At 49.4% G+C, this 24157-nt stretch overlaps 1 protein-coding gene across 9 annotated transcripts in view; it reads right to left on the bottom strand.

The window, feature by feature from the left end:
- RTKN (rhotekin) overlaps positions 1-24157 on the bottom strand; it is a 570155-nt gene that overhangs the window by 38611 nt on the left and 507387 nt on the right. For all 9 annotated transcript variants that reach the window (XM_086964364.1, XM_086964365.1, XM_086964369.1 and 6 more), the window contains exon 10: positions 14621-14786. In XM_086964364.1, coding sequence (XP_086820490.1) covers positions 14621-14786 — 166 coding nt within the window. The remainder of the gene's footprint in view (positions 1-14620; positions 14787-24157) is intronic.

Below are 24157 nucleotides of genomic sequence, written 5' to 3'. Positions count from 1 at the left end.
TAATACAAACACTATTATCTGAAACAACCTATTGTGTACATTAAAGGTAGTCAGTGTGACACACTTACTTGTGGAACACTGCAAATCCGTCGCGCCACGGGCCAGCCAGCTGTGGTGACTTCCCCCTGCACCGTGAGCAGAGACCGCGGTTCAGGCCTCGCATTTTATCATGGCCTCGGTTCTACTGCATGCACTTCTGCACTACAGGCATCAGTGCCTGTTGAGGCACCTTCACTGTATTTGGCGGCGGACGGGGCGGGGTGACGGGTCAGATCACGGCACAGTACTTCAGGCACAAGTCACAAACGCAAGGTGAGAGCAGAAACGGTCTCCGCAGCCCGCTTCTGCTGACAGGGTCCCATTGAGGACACAGAGAAAAAGCCTTACCAGAAAACACTTCCTGACGTCCAAGTCTGTGAGAGGATGTGGCTCACGGCTAGACCATCGACTTTGAAACCAGGAGATGCCGTGGTCCGCGGCCTGGTAATATGCACGCCGCAGGCAACAGCGAAGTCTCGCAATTAAGGTGGGAAGTGATACATCTTTTTAGATTGTTTCACGAGTACCACATTCCTCATTTCAACTGTCTATGAAAAACTTTGAATTTCTAAGGAATATAGTTGGAATTATGGGATTTAAGATATAACTTTCATTGTATTTCTTTGCAACAACTCAGTAGGAAACTTGCCACAAAGATAGCTGGAATGATCATTCACCTAGCACCGCAGCCCGGACTTTTAAAGTCACTTCTTATTTGGTTCAGGATGCCGGATTTTTGTATTTCCTCTCGCACTCCGCCCCGCAGCTCCTCCCGGCGCTCATGTCCTCCGCTCTTCCTGTTGCTGGTGAACGCCGCTCCTCCCCTCACGCAGACGTCCGGCCGGAGCTACTTGCAAGGCACTACTTTATTATTATTTCTAAATATTTTAAACAACGTTTTATTTTTATTTTTATGTAGCCTATGTCCTTCTGCTCCCCCTGAGGTTTTCTAAGATGTCTTGGGTGTTTCGATTGGTGGTGTAGTTTTCGAGTTTACCTGGCTCAAAGGTGCAAGTTCTCTCTTTATAATAGTAGTATAGATTAAATGGATGTGCAGGTGATAATATTAGTTTTCTAACTTCTTCTGGAATAAAGAGTTAAATATCAAATTTCCCCTCGATATTTAGAAGAAAATCTGGCTGAATAACATCTCAGGATGGTTACCCGTTTTGCTATATCTAACTAATACATTTATTTTATTCAATTGCTTGTGGAGTCCTTTTAAGTTATAGGAAGCAAAATTATTGAATTCGTGTGTATTTTGTAATTGATCTCAACAAGAAGGATTGTTGAGACATATGCCTTTTGACTGTCGTAATATCAGTAAGTTTTGGAAGGCTGTTTGGAATATTATATCAAGAATATTGAATAGCACAGATAAATTGTCTTATGCTGTATTCATTTGTAAATCACTCTCTATTACAACAAAATTGACAGATCTTGAGGGCAAACTTTTAGATTTTTTAATATCAGCTGCGTTGAAATCCATTTCTGATAATTGGAAAAATGTTTCATTATTGTGTGTACATACTCAGTGGACATGGATCCTTTTCTCCAGAAGGGGAGTCATGTTATCTCTTACAGGTGTTATCCATAAGGCTTTTAACTATCATTTATTTTTTAAACCAATCAACAATTATATAGCATTACAGTCATAACTAATCCTAGTCCATTGATTATTTAGTGATCATGTGACTATTTTCTTTACATATAAGTAGCCCTACTCAACCTTTATTATGTTTCGACATTTCGCTCTATTTCTTTCTTTTAATTGGATCTTTTTTATCTTTTCTTTTCTATATTTTCTTCTCTATCCTTTCTTTAACTGCATTATGTAACTGTATTTATTGTTACTTAAAGATTGATTAGCTAGTATTAACCTGTTACATAACTGTTAGAAAAAGCACTGGTTATCAAGCTATGAATTATTTGTATAATTTCCGATGCTCTTTTCTTCTACGGTCTTGTTAAAAGAACAATAAAATATTTAAACTACAAACCAAAACCTCCCTCTAATGCCCCACACAAAGCAGAAACTCCCTCTAATGCCCCACACAAAGCAAGAACTCCCTCTACTGCCACAGACAGAGCAAGTACTCCCTCTACTGCCCCACAACAAGCAAGATCTCCCTCTAATGCCCCACACAAAGCAAGAACTCCCTCTAGTGCCCAACACAAAGCAAGAACTTCCTCTATTGCCCCACAACAAGCAAGAACTCCCTCTAGTGACCAACACAAAGCAAGAACTCCCTCTACTGCCACAGACAGAGCAAGTACTCCCTCTACTGCCCCACAACAAGCAAGATCTCCCTCTAATGCCCCACACAAAGCAATAACTCCCTCTACTGCCCCACACAAAGCAAGAACTCCCTTTACTGCCCCATAACAAGCAAGAACTCCCTCTACTGATTCACACAAAGCAAGAACTCCCTCTACTGCCCCACACAAAGCAAGAACTCCCTCTACTGCCCAACACAAAGGATGAACTCCCTCTACTGCCCCACACAAAGCAAGAACTCCCTCTAATGCCCCACACAAAGCAAGAACTCCCTCTACTGCCCCACAACAAGCAAGATCTCCCTCTAATGCCCCACACAAAGCAAGAACTCCCTCTACTGCCCCACACAAAGCAAGAACTCCCTCTACTGCCCCATACAAAGCAAGAACTCCCTCTACTGCTTCACACAAAGCACGCTATCCCACTGGGCGTTGTCCAACTGGTGGTGCGATAGTGGTGCACCTTCTGTGTGGGTATGCGGCAGCTTCCATGAGTGGTCCTGCAGTGGTCATGGGGGGTGGGCAAGGACCTGGGACTGGCAGCACAGGGCCGGGGACAGCAGGCAGCACAGGAATGGGCTGTGTGGGGTCAGGGACAGCAGGCAGCACAGGAATGGGCTGTGTGGGGTCAGGGACAGCAGGCAGCACAGGAGTGGTGTGGAATTTTAATTTGCGATTTGAACATTATCTGCGCCAGCTTGTCACCTATGTACTACGTGCACTGCAGCCATTTTAGATATCATGGTCTCCCTGTCCACGATCGATCGCCAGCACGTCCCTCTGACCCAGCAAGCATCCTCCGCGCACCCTGGCTCCCCCTCCCTCCTCCTCCTTATGAGCATGACCCTTCTGCATGACCCTGTCCTTGGGAGTCACGCCAACGCCTGACCAACACCTCCTCTCCTCCCATGAATGCCCCTCTGTTGATAAACCTCCCTCCTGCGCTGGATTGTCCACGCAGCATGAATACCACTCCATTGATGGCCCCTCACCCCGTGTCCGACTGTCCACACAGGTCCGAGGCCATTGCCTAAGCCGGGAGATATCATTTACTGCCCTTTATTGTATGAGGTCGCTCTCCTTCAAAGGACCCTCTATTGATCCAGGCCTCCCCACCCCCCTGTGATATGATCAGGCGCACACATCCTAAGACTCGACGGAACACTCAGCTGCGTGATGGCCCCCTCCTCTTATCAGCAGGTTGAGGACCCCTATTGTGAAGGTATATGGGGGTGGGATTGACACTAGGATTACGGGGATGTCTTTTTCTTGCCTTACAAAGATCTGATTGTATTAAAGGAAGGTCACATGCCATAAACCAGTGTATAAGAGGCCAGGCCTCCGAGAGGCTGTTAGAGCACCTCGAGATGATACCTTGTTGTCTGATCTGATGTGTTCTGCTCCGTCGGAATAAAACTTCTGTTTCCTGCCTTCTGGTCTCCGGCGCCTGCCTCATTGCTTGGTAAACTTGAATGGTACAAGGGCGGTTAGCGCCGGGCAAATCTTGAGAAAGGTCCTAGCCCTACCTTTTTCCACAATTGGCGTCCCAAAGCGTGGGGCCCATCAGCGACACGTGGATCCAGTGGGAGAGGTCCCGATGACAGAGTGAACGACTGCAACGATCGGGAAGAGCTCGTGTCCGATAGACCCTCGTCTGACAGCCGATCATCCGACCTTCACTAGTTCTGAACAGACCTCTCTCGAGTGATCTACGGTCCTGACTGGGAACCATCAGGAGTGCCGCGAACAACACGAAGGAGAGAGGACGATCGGGCGCTGGATCCAGAGGACAGGAAACCGTCCATGCGGTCCGGGTAAGGTCGTGTAAACACGACGAATTGAGGAAAATTGTTTTTGTTTGGATAATACTAGTATTACGCTTTGTTGAAACCCTCTGGAGATTCACTGTCTGCAAACGGGGAAAAACAAACAGGCTCTCTCTTTGCAAGCAGTGAAGGATAGGTAACGCAGACTTTTGTCCCCATTGTAATCCGTCATGCCTATCTTCCTCCCCCACTGTTTCCCGAACTGTCGTTCGTGGATTATTGTCTGGAGATTCTTCGTCTGCAAACAGGGAAGAACAAGGTCTCTCTTTGCAGGTAGAGAAAGAGTGGGTAACGATAATTTTTCGTGCCCACTTATTCTCCCCACTGGATTGTTTGATTGGCCGATTATTCGGTATTGGTTCTTTTGAGGTATTCACGGCCTCCAAATAACGTAGAATAGAAATATTCTGTCTAGTCTTTGTCCGCCGTGATAAGATAGGTAGTGCAGACTTTTGTCCCCGTTGTAACCCGTCATGCCTGTCTTCTCCCCACTGGTTGGTAGCCTGTTTAGCCCGGACCGCTTATTAGAGATGAACCATCCAGCTCCACTGGAGGGCACCCCTAATAAGGACATGTTCACTAAGTATGGACTAGTCGCTATAGCTTACACTAAACTATGGCATAAATATACGAAAAAGAACCCTGAAAGTCAGTGGCCACTGATAGGTTCCTTTGACGAAAATAAAATAAAAACATTAGAAATAGCGCTCCAGAAGAATAAAACCACGCCCACTATGCTCGACAGTATCGGCATGTGGCGCAAAGAAACGGAACAACGAAAGAAAAGAGAAGAAGCAAAAATAGGGAAAGAATTACGAAAGGCAGCCCACCTAGCCGCGAAGCAACTAGAAGAAGAAATAAAAGAAAGAAAAGATACTATGCAAAACCAAGAATCAGGGTCGACAGGCCAATGTCCTGTTAGTACCCCCTCTGCGCTCTACCCTGAATTGCCCTCCAAACAACGGGCGAACGATGAGTTACTACTTGGTCCCCCAACCATCTACATGCCCCCTCCATATGCCCCCTGCCGACAAAGCTTTCACGCTCCGAGTGTGAGCGAAAGCGATCTCAGTGCTAGTGCACCAGCCCTCACGGCCTTTGCACCAGCCACATTAACAACCTCATCAGACGACCCCGAGCCTAGCAAACAATCACCAGCCAGACTAAATAGGTTGAGCAAAGACGAGCGGGATGGGATCGACAAAATAGCGAAGACATTAGTAGAACGAAGGGAGAGCGAAGATTACACAATGAGCGTATATAATTCACATGCCGACAGCCACAGACGGCATTTCATCTTGCGATTTAGCTACTATACCCTGAACGCATATGAAGATAGGTATCAGAGTAAGGGACCCGCTAAACTAACAACACTGTATAGGAAAATTGATGTTGGAGATGGGACTGAGCGTGAGGCGACGGAGCTCTTCATGCAAATGCTTGAGGTCTTCCGCCACCTCGCGGAACAGAAACCCGAAGCCAAGGTTACGGTCCCCGAAACAACCTCGGCAGAAGTAGCCAATACTATGATGCCCATCAGAGAAGCGGCTCCTTACTGGATCCCGCCACGGGGCCAGGGAACGAGCGATGATATTAATAACGAAAATGCAAAGGGAAGGGTTGTGTACAATTGGGTTTACCAACCATGGGACCGACAAGATATCCTAACCTTTAAGCAAACCCTGCCCGACTTAAGAAAGAACCCGACAGCATTTTATACCGAATTAGGCACAGCCTTGGGTTCGACAATAATGACTTTAGCAGATATTGACTTGTTCTTTGGGCTATGTCTGCCGGCTGACGTGTGGAAGCAAATCCGGAAGGCTGACCACACGGATCTGTTTGGACATACCTGGGACCAACTCGGTAAACTAGATAGACAGCGAGAGCCGGGGAGTAAACCAGTGAAGGACATACTGGAACTCCCAGATAAAATAGTTCAGAAATTAAAAACGCTGGTCCCGGAAAGAAAAGTAGACTGGTCGATAGTCACGGCCTGTCGACAGAAACCCCAGGAAGATGTGTCAGAATACTTCTCCCGATTTGAGACAGTGTTCTCCGACTACAGTGGCCAAGACATGACCACCGCAACCGGACAGCACCTGTTGGTGCAAAATTATGTAAAGGGACTAACACAAGAAGTCTCCCAAAAACTGCAGACGAGTGAGAGTAGTTGGGGGGCCTCCAAACCCGCAGCTATCCTTCAGATGGCTCAGTATTACGAGCACCAAAAGAATGAGAATGATAGGGCGTCCGAGAAAAAGAAGAAAGATTTAAAGGAAAGGGTAATGATAGCCCAGATACAGGGTATAGCGCTAGGACGGGAACATCAAAGGGGGAACTACCAATCAAACACCCCCAGAGATCTACCTCCTAAGGATCACACCCCAACATCCCACACTGGACGGAGAGACGTTAGCAATGACCAATGCGCCTTCTGCAAAGGGCTCGGCCATTGGAAATTCCAGTGTCCGGTTTTGCTAGAAATGAATAGAAATAGGGATTCCAGGGATGTGGCAGGTGGTCCGAGAAATAGAGTACAAGGACGAGGGAGCTCCAACGACACCAGCAATGACAGATCAGGGAGACTGAACACGTTTGACCGTCCCCGACAGAATCAATACCAGCTGTCCGAAGGTGAACATGCCCCCGACTTTGCATAGGACTGCCAGGGGCAAGGGAGGGATCCAGTCGAGCTCTGTGTTGACCAGCAAGGTCCTTATGTCACCGCTAAGGTCTTGGGTACAGAGTCTCCATTCTTGGTAGACACTGGGGCGACACGTAGTGTGTTATCAAAACGACTGATTCCAAGGGCACCCTTGTCTGGCTCACACATAACGTTGATAGGTTTCGATGGGACGCCCTCCACTAACCCCCTGTCCGTACCTATTACCTTTGACCTAGAAAACAACACTGCTGACGCGACATTCCTACTCTCCTCCAACTCCCCTGACGCCATTATGGGCATTGACTTACTGAAGCATTTTTGAGCTACCATTAGGTGTTCCCCAGATGGAATACGAGTCATCCTGTACGACAACCCAGACATGCCCAGATCCCGTCCCCCACGACACATGTGCCCCATAACTGACGCTGACCTGTCCTTGCTTGACGCCCTGCCCCCGTACTTGTGGGCCAAAAACGACTCTGATGTGGGGCGAATGATGATTGATCCTATCCACATAACTGTACGACAGGACGCTATGCTCCCGAAACTCCCGCAATATCGGATATCCCCAGAGGGTGAGAAGGCACTGGTAGCGATCATTCAGTCTCTGGTAGATGCAGGAGTGGTTGAAGAGGTGGTTAGCAACGTCTGCAACAGCCCAATCCTACCTATTGTTAAGAAGCAAGGTGAAGGAGATGAGAAAGCGTACCGCTTCATCATCGACTTACGAGAGATTAACAAAGTGGTTGTACCCCAATATCCCGTAGTCTCTGATATCACCACCATTTTGACCCTCATCCCGTCCACCGCCACCACCTTCACTGTTATCGACCTTAAGAACGCGTTTTTCTCTATCCCCATCCATCCAGACAGCCGTTATCTCTTCGGCTTCACTTTAAAGTCCCGCTCGTACCGATTTTGTAGAGCTCCCCAGGGGTACACTGAAAGTCCCAGCATTTACAGCCAGGCCCTCAAAAGACAGCTGGATGCCTTCCAGCTACCAGAGGGAGTGGTGTTGATCCAATATGTCGATGATATCCTTTTGGCGGCCGACACCACCCCGCTTGCAACGACAGCCACTGTCCAACTCCTACACTTCCTTGCAGAAAATGGCCATAAAGTCTCCAAAAAGAAGTTACAGTTTTGCCAGCCACAAGTGACTTACCTAGGCCATCTTCTGTCCAAAGAAGGGAGGAAACTTACCCCTGACCGAATCCAAACCATCCTAGACACCCCCATCCCAAAAACACAAAAACAGGTCCGCTCTTTGGTTGGCCTAACCTCTTTTTGCAGACAGTGGTTGCCTAATTATAGCCTCATTGTGAAACCATTACTTGCCCTGCTGACCAAAGATGTCCCCTCCCCGCTTCCTTGGACCACTGAGTGTCAAGCCTCCTTTAAGGAATTGCGGGATGCGCTCTGCTCAGCACCCGTCCTCGGAACGCCGGATTACTCCAAACCCTTCTCCCTCTTCACCCACGAAAGGGAGGGATGCGCATTGTCTGTCCTGACTCAATCGATTGGCCCTAAGCAGCGCCCTTGTGCCTACTTCTCCGCCACTCTTGATCCTGTAGCCAGAGCTTTACCTGCCTGCCTTCGAGCAGTAGCTGCCGCTGCTGTCTCCATCCGTCAGAGCGAGGGAATCGTACTTTCCAACTCCCTCACTGTATTAGTGCCCCATGCAGTTGACACCCTTTTGAACCAGACAAAGACCCAACACCTGACTAGCGCACGACTGACAGGGTACGAGTTGACTCTGCTTGCACCCCACATTACACTAAAAAGATGCACGACTCTGAATCCTGCCACATTGTTACCCCTGCCTGAAAATGACCCCGACATTCCTCCCATCCACGACTGTGTGACCCTCACGGACGAACAAACTAGGAGTAGGGTTGACCTCCGAGACACTGCTTTCACTGACCCCGACGGAGAGCTATGGGTAGACGGCTCATGCATCAAACTCCCAGATGGCACCACTTCAGCTGCCTATGCAGTCACGACAGCCCGAACAGTAGTTGAGACAGCCTGCATCACACAACGATCTGCCCAAGCTGCAGAGCTGGTAGCCCTCACCCGAGCATGCATCATAGCCGCAGGGACCACCGCGAACGTATATACGGACAGCCAGTATGCCTTCGGGGTGGTCCACCATTTTGGGCTCCTGTGGAGGGAGAGGGGATTCCTGACGTCCCACGGTACCCCAATCCTCCACGGAGATTTAGTGTCCGCTCTGATTGAGGCAGTTCTCCTCCCCAAACGATTAGCGGTGATCAAATGTCAGGCACACAAAAGGGTGACAGACTTAGTCGGACAAGGGAATGCATTAGCCGACATCACTGCACGAACCACAGCTGAGAATAGGACGGTGACACGCATATATGTGACCAGGTCACAAGCAGAAAAATGGAGTGACACAAGGGAAATGATCAGAGACATACAGTCGGCCAGCACCCCTCACGAACTGACTAAGTGGGCAAGGGTGGGTTTGAAGGACGAAGAGGGTTGCTGGCGAACGAAGGATGCAAACAAGTGGTTGCTGCCCGACTCATACCTGATTCCCATACTGACAATGGCACATTCCCCCGCACACATAGGATCTGCACCCATGATCGAACTCGTTTCCAAAGTCTGGCATAACGACAAAATCCCCGACTCAGCCAGACGCCTAGTTCAGCAGTGCCTTATCTGTCTGCAACACAACCCCGGGAAAGGAACTGTAGTACCCCGGGGAGGGTTCGGGACCCCCAATCATCCCTTTGAGGTCCTTCAGATGGATTACATCCAACTAGAGAGATGCCAGAACCTGAAGTATGTACTAGTCATTGTATGTGCCTTCAGTAAATGGGTGGAGGCCTATCCAACCCGTGACAACACTGCCATGACTACTGCCAAAGTACTACTGAAGGAATTCTTCCCTCGCTATGGCCTTTGTCGAATTTTATGGAGCGACAATGGCCCCCACTTCATAGCTGAGGTTATCCAACTAATCCTAAAGGGGTTGGGGGTGAAGCAACGGTTTCATGCGGTCTTCCACCCCCAATCCGCCGGTCTAGTGGAACGCCATAATGCCACACTGAAGCTGAAACTGGCAAAAATAGTGGCCACCACTGGACTTAACTGGCCGGATGCCCTCCCACTGGCTTTGTTATCGATGCGCTCCACTCCCACCAAGCACCATTTGACCCCCTACGAGGTCGTGTTTGGGCGACCGATGAACCTCTGGACTGCTCCCAAACCGACCTCCATTCATGACGTCCCAGACGTCCTACTATCTGATTATTTGTGCAAGTTAACCAAAACGTTGTCTGTCATTCATCAACAGGTGCAGCAAGCCATCCCCGATGCTTCCAGGGGCCCCGGCCATGACATCCAACCGGGAGATTTCGTGCTGATACGAAATTTCCAGCGAACCAAGAGTCTGGAACCTCGGTGGACGGGCCCCTGGCAAGTGCTGATCACCACCCGAACGGCACTCCGAGTGGAGGGGAAGAAGCACTGGCTGCACGCGCATCATTGTCGGAAGGTCTCTGCAAACCTGGCCACGACAGAAAACGTCAGCACCCAAGAAGAGCTCCTGAGCAAAGACCGACCGATATTGGACTGTTATCCCGATACTGAGGCACTCGAACTTGCAAAATTCTCCGATCCCACTGTGCCATCCAGAGAAGGGTATTTCCTGCGCCGAAAGGAGGGAGTTTCGGCTAAGTAGGCCACGGACTAAGTTAAATCTCAGAACGGTGACCTAAACACAATCAAGGGTTGCCGGGAGAGAAGCTAAACGAAGTCTGTGGTTCTGCCCGCTACCGAGCTCCCTTGAAGGTGATGGAAGCGCCAGATAAGAAGATGATGGAAGCGCCAGATAAGAAGATGATGGAAGCAACAGGAAATACCCAGTATAGAAATCCAAAGACTGACAACTTGCACAAATCAAAGACAATCGCACTCTTCATTGTCTTCCTCTTCTGCCTCCTCCTCATGACCTCCTTCTGGATTCTGGAGGAAAGCACACCGGCTCATGAGGCATTGCTACCTACTGCACAGCCGACCCCCCTGAAAGAGCATCACCTAATCTCTCTGTCGCCTCAGCTCCGAGAAAGGCGCAGGGAATTCTGGAACAATTCCTTCGTGCAACTGTTGCACCAACACAACCTTGCTGCGAATGCTACGAACTGTTGGATCTGCGGGTTGCTCCCGCATGCCACTGGACACTCTATTCCCTTCATCCCTTCACCCTTCTCAGTTCACGGCTCTTGCCTCGCCTGGCTGATCCTCATGCAAGAGAGCCACAAGGACAACGCCACCTCCAGCCGGACAGTGTCACACTTCTACTCTGGGTTCTGGCTGAACAAAACAGGAAAGACTCCTACTGCCCTGTGTCCTGCGCTCGCCGGCGCCACCTTCCTCAAAGACATTCCAGCCAAGGAACGAGTCGAAGTACAGGTGCTCCACAATCCAGCCAGAACCACCTTCTCTCATCTGCAAAAACAAACTACCGCCACTCTGACTGTGGCCCTGTCTGTTATCAATGTCACCGGCCTTGTATGCCTAGAAGGCCAGGGAACGCAACTGGTGGGACACAGCGCCTGCCGAATCACCAGAACATTGGACTCAGCTGACCCCCCTTCCTTTGTTGCTTCTCCGAACATGTACTTTGTGTGTGGCACCAAAGCTTACACCTGGCTCCCGAGAGGTTGGAAGGGCGCATGTTACATTGCCTTCGTTCTTCCACCCACATATGTAGCCCCTGCCAACCATCACCGGCAGAGGCGTGCAGACGACCTTGGACAAGCCGACTCCACCGGAGCACAGTTCCTAGATGCAGCAAAGGGACTTGTTCCTCTGTGGGGCCCAATGGCAAACAGCCGCGCTATCCGGCACCTGACCCAGGCAGTAGAAACAACGATCAACATCACTGCTGGTATCCTCGCCAACAACACTGCGGAACTTCAGGCGGTCCGCCTCGTAACCCTTTAAAATAGACTTGTCCTAGACGTGGTCCTAGCCGACCGAGGAGGAGCATGCCGCATCATCGGATCCAGTTGCTGCACATACGTGCCTGACAACTCGCCTTCAGTCTACAAAGCCATTGAACACCTCCACAGACTTTCCTCAGAGGTTCACCAAGAACAAGAAGGATGGTCGCTTGGGAGCTGGTTTTGGGACACTTTGAAGAATTGGGGTTGGAAGTTGTTTTCCTTCGTGCTGATACCTGTTGTAATATTATGTGGGTGTTGCTTAGGTATCCAATGTCTGCCACCTTTGTGCGGCCTTGTTTCTAACTGTATGTGCCCAAAGACTTTGGACTTCCGAAATGAGCACATGAGTCCCCTCTATGAAGTAGAAATACGTGGCCTTATGGGGATAAATCCAAACTGACAAGTTGGCGAGACATGTTAAAAGGGAGGGCTGTGGAATTTTAATTTGCGATCTGAACATTATCTGCGCCAGCTTGTCACCTGTGTACTACGTGCACGGCAGCCATTTTAGATATCATGGTCTCCCTGTCCACGATCGATCGCCAGCACGTCCCTCTGACCCAGCAAGCATCCTCCGCGCACCCTGGCTCCCCCTCCCTCCTCCTCCTTATGAGCATGACCCTTCTGCATGACCCTGTCCTTGGGAGTCACGCCAACGCCTGACCAACACCTCCTCTCCTCCCATGAATGCCCCTCTGTTGATAAACCTCCCTCCTGCGCTGGATTGTCCACGCAGCATGAATACCACTCCATTGATGGCCCCTCACCCCGTGTCCGACTGTCCACACAGGTCCGAGGCCATTGCCTAAGCCGGGAGATATCATTTACTGCCCTTTATTGTATGAGGTCGCTCTCCTTCAAAGGACCCTCTATTGATCCAGGCCTCCCCACCCCCCTGTGATATGATCAGGCGCACACATCCTAAGACTCGACGGAACACTCAGCTGCGTGATGGCCCCCTCCTCTTATCAGCAGGTTGAGGACCCCTATTGTGAAGGTATATGGGGGTGGGATTGACACTAGGATTACGGGGATGTCTTTTTCTTGCCTTACAAAGATCTGATTGTATTAAAGGAAGGTCACATGCCATAAACCAGTGTATAAGAGGCCAGGCCTCCGAGAGGCTGTTAGAGCACCTCGAGATGATACCTTGTTGTCTGATCTGATGTGTTCTGCTCCGTCGGAATAAAACTTCTGTTTCCTGCCTTCCGGTCTCCGGCGCCTGCCTCATTGCTTGGTAAACTTGAATGGTACAAGGGCGGTTAGCGCCGGGCAAATCTTGAGAAAGGTCCTAGCCCTACCTTTTTCCACAGTGGGCTCTGTGGGGTCAGGGACAGCAGGCAGCACAGGAATGGGCTGTGTGGGGTCAGGGACAGCAGGCAGCACAGGAGTGGGCTCTGTGGGGTCAGGGACAGCAGGCAGCACTGGAATGGGCTGTGTGGGGTCTGGGACATACAAATATACTGAGCATGGGAAGAGCGAGCAGTAGCTAGCGAGTGATATCTCTCTCTTGCTCCATTTATACGAATATTCCTGAGCTGATCTGCCAGCCTAGAGACCAATGTCTCCGTCTACTGTTCCTACTACAGAACAACACCTCCAGGGGCTTATTTACAAGCCCCTTGCGCCACCGGTGCGTCACTTTTAACGTGGGGAAAGTGACGTACGGGCGGCGTATGGGGCTTGTTAATAAGGTCCCCAGTGCGGAAGGAGTGAGTGCCTACACCTGAATAATGGGCGGGGTGGAGATCTCAGAGTAACAATGTAAAGTCTCACGGTGCTCCCAGGACAGGCAACTCTACCCAAGAGAGGTGCACAGGCCCGCTCCAGCTCACAAAGTATGCACCTCCTGGTTCATCGCAGACAGTGAACTATATGTGGGGAGAGTGACCCTGGCATGTCATAAAGTGGGGTCTCGCTGTCCTCAAAATAAAACTGAGAGGTGGGGAGGAGGACACGCCGAGAATACAGCCCAAAACGATGACCTACACTTACGAAACATGGGCAGGAGAACTTCAGACTACAAACTACTGCACGTAGAACAGAACCAGAGGGCGGTAGGAAGGGAACCTTCCAGCTACCAAAGCGAGGGATGCCTGTGCTGCCTCATTCGCACTGCTGCACCTGAGGGAGGAGAAGGGGCCTGGCTCGCTTGTGTAGCGTCCCTGGTTAACAAGGGGCTGCACCCAAAGCACAGGCAGACGCTGTGGTGTGCAGTAGAAAACCCATACCCAACTCTTAGCTACCAAGACCCAAGCAAGAGAACACTACATTAGCGTGATCTAAAAGATCAAATTCAACACATAAGACTAAGGAATTTTCTTGCAGGTATTTATCCATGCTACAACTACTTACTCATGGTTCAGATTTACTCATATCATAGGTAGTTCTCGCCCCACCCTAGCACGCTTCGCAGATTCTTACTCACAGCACATGATTTATTCAAGCCATAGCAATTTGCTTTTTGTACAGCTACTCAAACATAAGCACTTACTCCTGTAGCTGCTATTTACTCCTAAGTGCTTCCTTAAATCCAGGTACATTTTGTGAGTACTTACTCCTGATAAACAGATCTACTCAAGTCAAAGGGATTTACCTTATGAGTTTACTTCTGTGGTAATTCAGTTGTTGGGGTTTCTCCTAAGGTCTTGCATTGGTAACAGACATTTAATCAAACTGCAAGGGCTTATTACTGGGCAGGTATTTAATTTGTAGCAATTATACATAGGGGCTTACTCCTGTCATAGAGATTGCTCATGTTGTAAATAGTTACCCCTTAGTTACATTGTACAGACTTCTCCTAAGGACTAACTCATGCAATCGATACTCACTCATGTCGTAGAAGTGCTGCCAGAAGGCCTCCATCCATCGCTGCATGTCGGCGCGGCTCTCCGCTAGCAGGGTGTGCGTTACCTCATCTCCCCCATAGCGGTTGGTGATGGACATTCTTTGGTGCTTGATCTTTGGATCTTTGTCTGTCGCACGAATACGTGTTTCCTGCAGAAAGAAGAGTGTGAGATGTGACCTCCTCTTCCGTACACGTGTCACACCTGCTGCAGGCTCGTAATCTAATGCCTGCTTCACTTCCTGTATGCTGCAGCAAGCGATGATCCCGACCTGACATTCACCTTCCTTGATAACACTGACTCTCAAAAACTCTAGTTACCCCATGGAGAAGTTGTAGTCTTAAAGGCAAGGTTCAGCAACCCTTCCTTACTCCAAGGGTACACGAAAGACCACCAATCAGTTACAGTTGGTTAGTGGTATCCTGCACACCACTTGTGACAGGCCCGTGGTTCCACATATGCCATCTAGGCTACACACAAACTTCAAACTACAGTCATACTCTTTCATACTTCCAAAGCTTTACAATCTATGTCTAATTTTGCACAGGACAGTCAGCCTTATGGTACAGTCAGGTTACAGTGCTGGGTGTGTGCTCTTCCTGGATGCATTTCCAGCAGGGTTTCTGTGATTGTTTGTTGCTCTGTGAGTGTCTGATAGCATTCACTGTTGTTTTGGTAACTCAGTAAATTTGGTATTTTGTGTTTTGGATAGCAGGCATTGGTGGCCGGGTGTGTCTGGCAGAAGTCTTGGCAATTGTGAGAAGTTGGCCTGATATGTAGTGTTTCCAATTCTGGAACCACTGGGTATCAGTCCAAACAAACCCCAAAGATGTCAGGTTGTAAGTCAACCTTGTAGACAAGCTATCCTAGTGGTAGCATGGACTAAGCAGCCTTAAAGGCTTAACTTAAGAGGTCGTGTTAAGCGAGCTGTTTTACCACATACAATCCTGTAATCAAATGAAAGGACACCACACAAGTATATATTGTAAAAATATATGTATTTATTTCTAAATTACTCCCCAGTACTCTTTATGAGGAAAGGGGCACAAGCGTTAAATCAAAAGCACTGTTAAACATATAAAGTTGGCACAATTATGGCTGAGGGCGGGGGGCCACTCAGACCATATACTAAAAAAATGGTATAAGTAACACTTATCGAACAATGGTTAGGCCTAGGGCCTAGAGATTCGCTGGGAGCAGTCAGGACTAGCAATGATGAAGTCGGGAGTAGCCCACAGGAGACGGGTGCAGCACGGAAAGTGCGGCGCGCACCAATGTAATGTCAATGGTGCGTAAAAGTTAGTTAAAGTGAATTAAATGATACTTCCGCTGAACCTAGGAACACAAAACTTTAGACACAGACCCTAGAGGTGTGTACCAGTGTAAGGACACCGGCGTTGCAAAGCTACCTCACCCACAGGCCGTGGGTGCACAGGGTCGAAGTGGCGTCGGGTTCTGTCACGCAGGTTCTTGGTGCTTGGAGCTGTTGCAGCTGCAGGCGCTGTGAAGCAGAAGTGTCCGGTGCGATCCAAGGGTGGATCGAAGTAGAAAAGTACCTGAAAGCAGAGGGGACAGAGTCTGGGTCACTCAGCAGTGACCAGGGTGGAACCAGGACGGAACCAGGCAATGTCGGGCGCAATCAGGCGGTTGTCGATAGGCTTCTCTCCGCTGTCACGTGGGCTCTGGGGCATCTGCGACGTCCAGGAGCAGGTCACGATCTGTCCCACGTAGGCTCTCGCCGTCAGCACCGTCGGCTTCAAGATTGCAGCAAACAGCACTTGGCAAAAGCAATCCACGCAGAACCGGGAGATTGCTTATCACTCGAACCAGGAAGGTCAGAGTGGGTGCTCCTTTTCACAGGAGCTGGTGCAGATCTGGAGCAACCAGAAAAGCGAGTCGTATTTCAAGTTTCGTTGGCACAGGGGCCACAAGCCAGCTGGCAAGTGACCGGGCCAACGCGTCGAGCGCACACAAGCAGAAGGGCCCCACGCAGCACTCGTCGAGTGTGGAGGGGTGAGCTTTGGTGCAAGTGGAGCTCGGGGCTGGGGCTTCTCAAACCCCGGTGTACAGCTTCGAGGGTCACTCGTGGGCTGCACGGTCAGCGTCTCGTGGCCTTTTCAAGATGGCGTGCCCCACGCTTCCGGTCGCCTCCACGGGTCTCAGCTCTGCAGGGACTGTGGATCGGGCAGGTAGAAGGCAGGCAAGCTTGATCTCGTCGATCTCTGTCGCTCGAGTTCCGGCGGGAACTGCAACAAAGCAAGGGTCGAGGGCTGGATGGTGCCTGTTTGCACAGGGTGGTCACTCCTTGACCACAAGGGAGATTCTTCAGTCTTCTCACGTCGTGTAGAAAGTCGAAGGGTCCAGATTTCGTTTCTTATGTTTCTTCAGGATGATCTGAAGTCCGTTGGGACTGCTCCCCCTCTTATTCGAATCTAGGGGGTTGGACATCCTGCTAGGTCCCCTCCTATGGGTGGGACCCAGGAAGGGGGTGGTTACACCCCTCTCCTTTGATCCTGGCCGCGCTGGGACAGGGGCTGGGAGGCCCCAGAACCGGTTTGGCCGGATCCTGCAAGGGGCAGCCTTGTGCTCCCCAGGCAGTGTCTGGTTTCTTTGAAACCTCCCTACTCCAATCCACTATCTCCTGTCTGGGGTGGTTTGACACCGCCCTGTGACAGGAAACTCTTTGTCCAGGCCTCCTCTGCCGGGTTTCGGTCAGCAGCAGGAGGCCAGACCCGTGTCTGTGGCAGGGGCATCCATTTTGTGGATCTGAGGCTCATTTTAAATCAACCGCGTTTCAGTAAAGTAACATGTCTTCTCCCTCTAGAAGGGTGGAATGCTACCCCCGTCGCCAGAACTGGCGAGGGGGTAGTATTCCAATTCGTATGACACCTTACACGACATGTTTTGATAAAGCCAAACCAAAGTTGCTATATAACCGCGAGGATTATAAGGCGCTTAAGAGTATATGGTATGGCATTATCCCGGATCAGCTTAGGGAGTTGTTCCCGACAGCTGCAGACAGGCTCAGCTCATGCCAGAGCACCATCTCACATAAAACCACGCACTCTGCCTCTAGGATTGATGAGGCCTTCCATAGGAGTGGCTTACAGGCTATATATGTGTCCAGATATAGGTTTAGATATAGGTATACTATATCTAAGCAAGGGGTGATTACACCCACTTGCCCCAGCTGAGTGATCAGCCAGTTGTGTCAATTTAAGAACCAGCCAGGGGTGGCAAAAGCTATGCTTCAGCCCTTGGTAGGCCTTGGTGGCACCTATGCCCTGAGCACCTATAGTGCATGGTACAGGGGCTGACAAGGAGTCCATTTCCAATTGTGGTATGTACCTATAGCACATGTATCATAAATTTAGAGAGAGAACAGCAGGCTGGGGGTCTGATTAGCAGGCCCACAGCCTCAGTAAGTCGAAAACCAGTGAAGCAAAAAGCAAAAATTGGGGTGACCATAGGATAGCAGACCCTACTCTCCTACAGCAATCAACTTTCAGCCGTACTATTCTTCCCTTTTCAATTCTTCTCCGAGGTCTCCTTGGGCCCGATTCACAGAACTAACATAAGACAAAATCCTAAACGTACTACTTTTGGTATTCATAGAATGCACTTGCTACTTTTGGTATTCACAGAATGCACTTACTACTTTTGGTATTCACAGAATGGATTTATGATTACTAACTTTACGTCCAAACTCGGGCCCGGAGGCGGAGCTTCTGGCTTGGAGGTGGAGCTTCCGGCCCAGAGGTGGAGATTTCAGCCATGGCCAAATCCCCACCTCTGAGCCGGAAGCTCCGCCTCCGTGCCAGAAGCACCGCCTCCGGGCTGCAAGCTCCGCCTCCAAGCTGGAAGCTCCGCCTCCGGGCCGGAATTTCCGGCCCGAGTGCGGACATAAAGTTAGTAGTCGTAAATCCATTCTGTGAATACCAAAAGCAGTAAGTGCATTCTGTGAATACCAAAAGTGTAAGTTTAGGATTTTGTCCTAAGTTAATTCTGTGAATCGGGCCCACTGTGTTTTTCTTATTAGCTCCTTCAAACCCATGAGCCTGTATAGTGAGAAGTTAAGAGAACAGTCAAGGGATCCAGGGGTGGAGCTTCCTTTGGAAGGGAAGGGATCACCATTGTTGGTCTCCTGGAGTCCATAACAACCTTGCATAATAAATATATTACTGTTAGTGTGGAGCATGCCCCTGATATGTAGAGATTGTGGCCTTCAGGAGCACTACTGTTCCTGTAGTGACCAAGGCACTTTAATGAAGATATTCAACTGTCTCAGATTTCCCAGGACGGTGTTTGCTGACAGACAAACAACCTCATCTGTACATTTCTGAAGGCTGTGCATAATAAGTGCAAGGTGAGCTACAAGTCTCTATGCCCTACCATCCCCAGCCAATAGGTTTTTTAAATGATTTAATAAAACTTTAAGGAGCATAATGGATGCTTTGGAAGAGGTCCTGAGGAGGTAGTGCCTCAGAAGGGGGTTTAGAGCTTGTATGATTGGAACCCTTGCAAGGACACTTCATCTGTTGCCCCTTGCTTTGATAAGAAAGATTTTCAAAGGAAACCTGATGTCGCCTACACACGTGGTAGCAGACTGAAGATGATGGTTCAGTTCATGAATATAGCAAGACACAATCGTCATGCTAGCCAGCAGATTCTGAAGGAGCAGTCTGTCATAAACACAGCCCTAACTGGTCATGAAGAGCATCAGAAATTCTTCAACCACAATCTGCTCTGTCATTTGTAGGATAAGTGTGTTGTTTTTATACAGTCATAATACAGATTAGTGAGGTCAGTTATGTGATTGAGTTAAATCCACCTGGGAGCCCAGCAGGGTTTACCAGGAATCGCCTCTAGCCCTACCATCTGATGGTTTTAAGTTCAGCTCCATTTCTGTCTAGGTCCAAGAGGGTCATTAGGCCCAGTGAGATGATACGTAATTGTATCAAAAAAGGGTGCAGGGTAGTGCTGGCCCACCCGTTATCTTTGACCCATGATCTGTACAAAATCTGTACTCTTTTTTATCCACAAGGGGCAATCTGCCCATTAATAAAAAAACATATTGGAAGTCAGACAAGGTTCATGAGCGCATCAAGGCAGAGATGGACAGATACTGTGGCCAGGAATGATTGGCTCTTCCTGAAGTTGACCAGCCACCCCGATGATGATGGGGGTCAAATACTGTAACTTTTACTTCTGCATGAACTATTAGTATTTCTATGAAGTTGTCAACACAAATTACCTCCCTATTGTCAAGTCTGATGAACCCATGGATATGCTGGTCACAGCGAAGACCTTACGACTTTTGGATTTCCTAGTGTCTGTTGTTCTGAGCACCTGGGAAGAGCACTTCAGTCATCGGCAAAAGATGAAAAACAAACTGACTATGAGGTTTACTAAGTTCCAGATTGTTCAGACATCTAAATATCTAAGCTTAATCTATTCTATTACACAGCAGGCTGTACAGAATGGACTCCTGTCACCAGTCTGGTAACAGTGTCTTAAAAGAGGTGTCTTTAAAGTGCTTTTCTGTAGTGGTTGAATTATCACAGTTACTTTTTGGGTTCTGGGAGAGAATTCCAGAAATCTGTTTCTAGCGGTGAGAAGTGCCTTCCTATTTTTAGTAGACCCTAGGACATAGGAAGCAGTTTGTTGTCGTCGCTCTTGATATTTCCCATTGATTGATAGAAAGAGTAATGGCAGAATGAATTGTGAGTAGCAGTGAGGCTCTACATGTATACATTTAACCCAGGCAACAAGTGTGTAGGACTCTAGAAGCCACTGTCCAGGCTGTGTTGTCCAGGCGGCTCCCACAACCCACAATAGTCGCTCCCTTGAGAGCCTCGGCTCACAGAAGTCGCCTTCCCTGTGCTGGGAACTCATCCATGAAGCCATTGCTACTGCTTGAGGAATGGGGTTTGCACCCCTTTCCTTTGCTCAGTGTAGGTCCACCACCTCAACAAAGCACACCCCCTGCCTGCTGTAAGGTTGTGAGCGATCTCCTACCAACCATTTAGACTCTGACTGGTCAAATTCACATTGCCCACTTTATATTTAGGAGGCTCTAAGCATCAGTCTTGTGCAGATGTAGAGCTCCCTTGGTACTGGCTTCTCTCCCTCAGCACCTTCTAGCGGTGACCGGTGGAGACGAGGCGCTAGACTGCCCTGATCACAAGGCTTAAGTGACTGAAGATCAATGTTTAATTAATGAAGGAACTGAGGCTGCCCTGGTGACAGCAGACCAGCTGGTCTAGAGGCAAGACCAGGTCACGTGTCGCTGTACAAGTGCCTGGCTTCTAGGTGCAACATACACAATGACACCAGAGCTGTCCAAGCTGCTGTTCCGTAGCCTTGAACACTCACACCCCCAGCAGGGAACCTGCGCCCATTGGCTGGAGTCAGCAGTCCTGTTCCAGAACCATTAATACCGTCTTTGAGTCTCTTAAGATTCCAGAGAAATCCGCATTTTAAGTCAAAGTCTAAACCTTAAACCATAGTGTCCAGATGCCAGTTAGAACTGGTGAATACTTGTTGTCCAGTGAGTATCCTAGTCCCGTCAGAAACTTCCAACCACAAATCTTGATCAGTCATTTTCAGGATACAGTCTGGGCCGTACTCGCGCCCCCCCCTCCCCCACCTCCAGCCCCCACCACACAGCAGGTGGGTTCTGCACCCATAATGCACCTGCTTTCCTGCTGAAAACTCAAAGGGGGTGGTGGGATCTACAACTGCTCTGTAAAAAAGAATCTCTGGAGCACCCTGATGTCACCCCATGACCCAATGGAGAGCTGGGGTTCAAAGTTCCAGATCAAGGGACAACATGACCTATCAGGGGTCCCCCAGAGCTGAGCACATGCGGCAGCAGGGGAAGCGAGGACACGGGATGCCCAGCTTGAAGTATGCCTGACTCGGGCTGGGAACCACAGGTGGGTAAAGGGGCTAAGGATGAGACCAAGGGGGTCATTTGGAGCAGAGGCTCCGCCTTTCATTGTCAGAGAAAAGGTCAGTCTGTGCGACGCACAGCAACTGTTGAAGCATCTGCTCGAACCATTGATCTTGAATTCCATTTGCTTTGAAATGCCTTAGTTCAGTGGTTCTTAACTTTTTGACTTCTGGGGCCCCCACTTAATCATTACTGGAACCCGGGGGGCCCTCACTGAATCATTATTGCAATCTGCGGACCCCCTACTGGATCATTACTGGAACCCGGGGACCCCCACTGTATCACTACTGGAACCCAGGGACCCCCACTGAATCATTATTGGAATCCAGGGGCCCCCACTGAATCATTATTGGAATCCAGGGGCCCCGGTACTGAGCCATTATTGGAATCCAGGGGCCCCCACTGAATCATTATTGGAATCCAGGGGCCCCCACTGAATCATTATTGGAATCCAGGGGCCCCCACTGAATCATTATTGGAATCCAGGGGCCCCGGTACTGAGCCATTATTGGAATCCAGGGGCCCCGGTACTGAGCCATTATTGGAATCCAGGGGCCCCCACTGAATCATTATTGGAACCCGGGGACCCCTCACTGAATCATTATTGCAATCCGCGGACCCCCTACTGGATCATTACTGGAACCCAGGGACCCCCACTGAATCATTACTGGAACCCAGGGACCCCCACTGAATCATTATTGGAATCCAGGGGCCCCCACTGAATCATTACTGGAATCCAGGGGCCCCCACTGAATCATTATTGGAATCCAGGGGCCCCCACTGAATCATTACTGGAATCCAGGGGCCCCCACTGAATCATTATTGGAATCCAGGGGCCCCCACTGAATCATTACTGGAATCCAGGGGCCCCCACTGAATCATTACTGGAATCCAGGGGCCCCCACTGAATCATTATTGGAATCCAGGGGCCCCCACTGAATCATTACTGGAATCCAGGGGCCCCCACTGAATCATTATTGGAATCCGGGGACCCTTCACTAAGTCATTACTGGAAGCCGAGGACCGCGGCCTAAGCTTTGTTGATTAATTGAACTGCAAAACAATACACAAAAAATTGAGAAATAAATATTAATCAAACAAATACACAAATGATGACACATTTTATTTAATTCACAACCACATATACATTTAATTTTTTTTTTTAATTTTAATAGAAAGGTTGGAGCTTTCCTAAATTTAATTGAGGCCGCTCATCATCCAGACTATTTAGGATTTGATGTACGTGCACTGCTTCCGCGAATCAATCTGAGGAGACTAATTTAACATTGAGCCTTCAATTTCAAATTCCTTTTCATTTACAGTATGTTTTAAACATTTTCAATTGTAGATTTAGCTCATGCCACGCTCTCCCCCAGATGCACAGGCACTGATGGCCCTTGATGGGGTAAACAATGTCTTTTGCCACTTTGCCAAGGAGGGATCATTTCAGCCCATGAGCCGTGGGATGCTCCGATTAGAACCTCAAAGCCTTTCCCTGCCCTCTCCCCCTCTGGCCGGCTTAACACATTTGCTCACAAGAACAGTGGCAGAACGCCAGGAACTACATTTGATTTTGTACTTCACAATTCTGGGCTTTGCCACTAGACACAGGACACCATCTACTCATTTTTTCCAGCCAACGGCGTGTTGCATTGTGGGGCTTGTAGTTCTGCGTTTGACAGTTTCATTATGAGCTCAGAGCTCCAGCGTGCATAGAGCTCCTGGCAAAGACGGTGGAGCTGCCTTGAGGTGTGACACATCACCTAGACACACTTGTAGGCGATGGTTTGAGATTTTACAAATTCGGCTACTCCATTTCAAAAACGACTTGTTTCATGGCTAAAATCAAAAGCAAACTTGGCTAGTACATGTTGTGTTCACTCTTTAGCACACCATATTGTATGATGTCCACTCCCCACTGGTCAGTGGTGGTATTCCACCAAGTGGGGAAGAACCCTTGCAAACAGCTCGGCAAGTGTTATGTGATCAGGGGCAGGAGGGGGAAGTTTGGGCTTGGTGACTGTGACTGTGGCAGGGGTCGGTTTACCTCTACCTCTGGAGGTTTTACCCCTATGGGTGCCTGTGGAGAAACCTCTACCTGAGGCTGACCGGGCCTGTGGGCGATTGAACACCGTGGAGGCTATAGGGCAGGTTTGTTAAGAGCCTCCACGGAAGGGAGTGCAGCAAAAGGAACCTCTAAGAGTGGGCGCTTGAAGTGCACCCATAGCCTTAGCTGTCTCAGTATCCTTTAGTATCTGGTCCACCTAGGGATGCTGACCATCAAGAGGAAGGGCCAGTACATTCTGCTGCCCCGCTGGCTTAAACCCTGATACACGAAGCCATGCTTGGCGTTTGAGATGGAGACTTGATCTGATACCCCGCGGAGCAGTGTCGGCGGCATCCTGGGAACATCATATGATGTGTTGGAGATTCAATCTCCTGCCCTCTTTCCTGTGTTCCTCAGAGAGGTGCTGAAGGAGTTCGTCCATTTCATCCCAAGTGGCTCTGTCGTATCTGCCCCAGAGACCCTCAGAATTGGCAATACGCCAGAGGTTGGCGGACTGTGC

Source organism: Lissotriton vulgaris, chromosome 3_2 (assembly GCF_964263255.1).
Source record: "Lissotriton vulgaris chromosome 3_2, aLisVul1.2, whole genome shotgun sequence".
Lineage (NCBI taxonomy): Eukaryota > Metazoa > Chordata > Amphibia > Caudata > Salamandridae > Lissotriton > Lissotriton vulgaris.
Note: the sequence above shows the minus strand (reverse complement) of the source record. Positions and strands in the feature narration are given on the sequence as shown.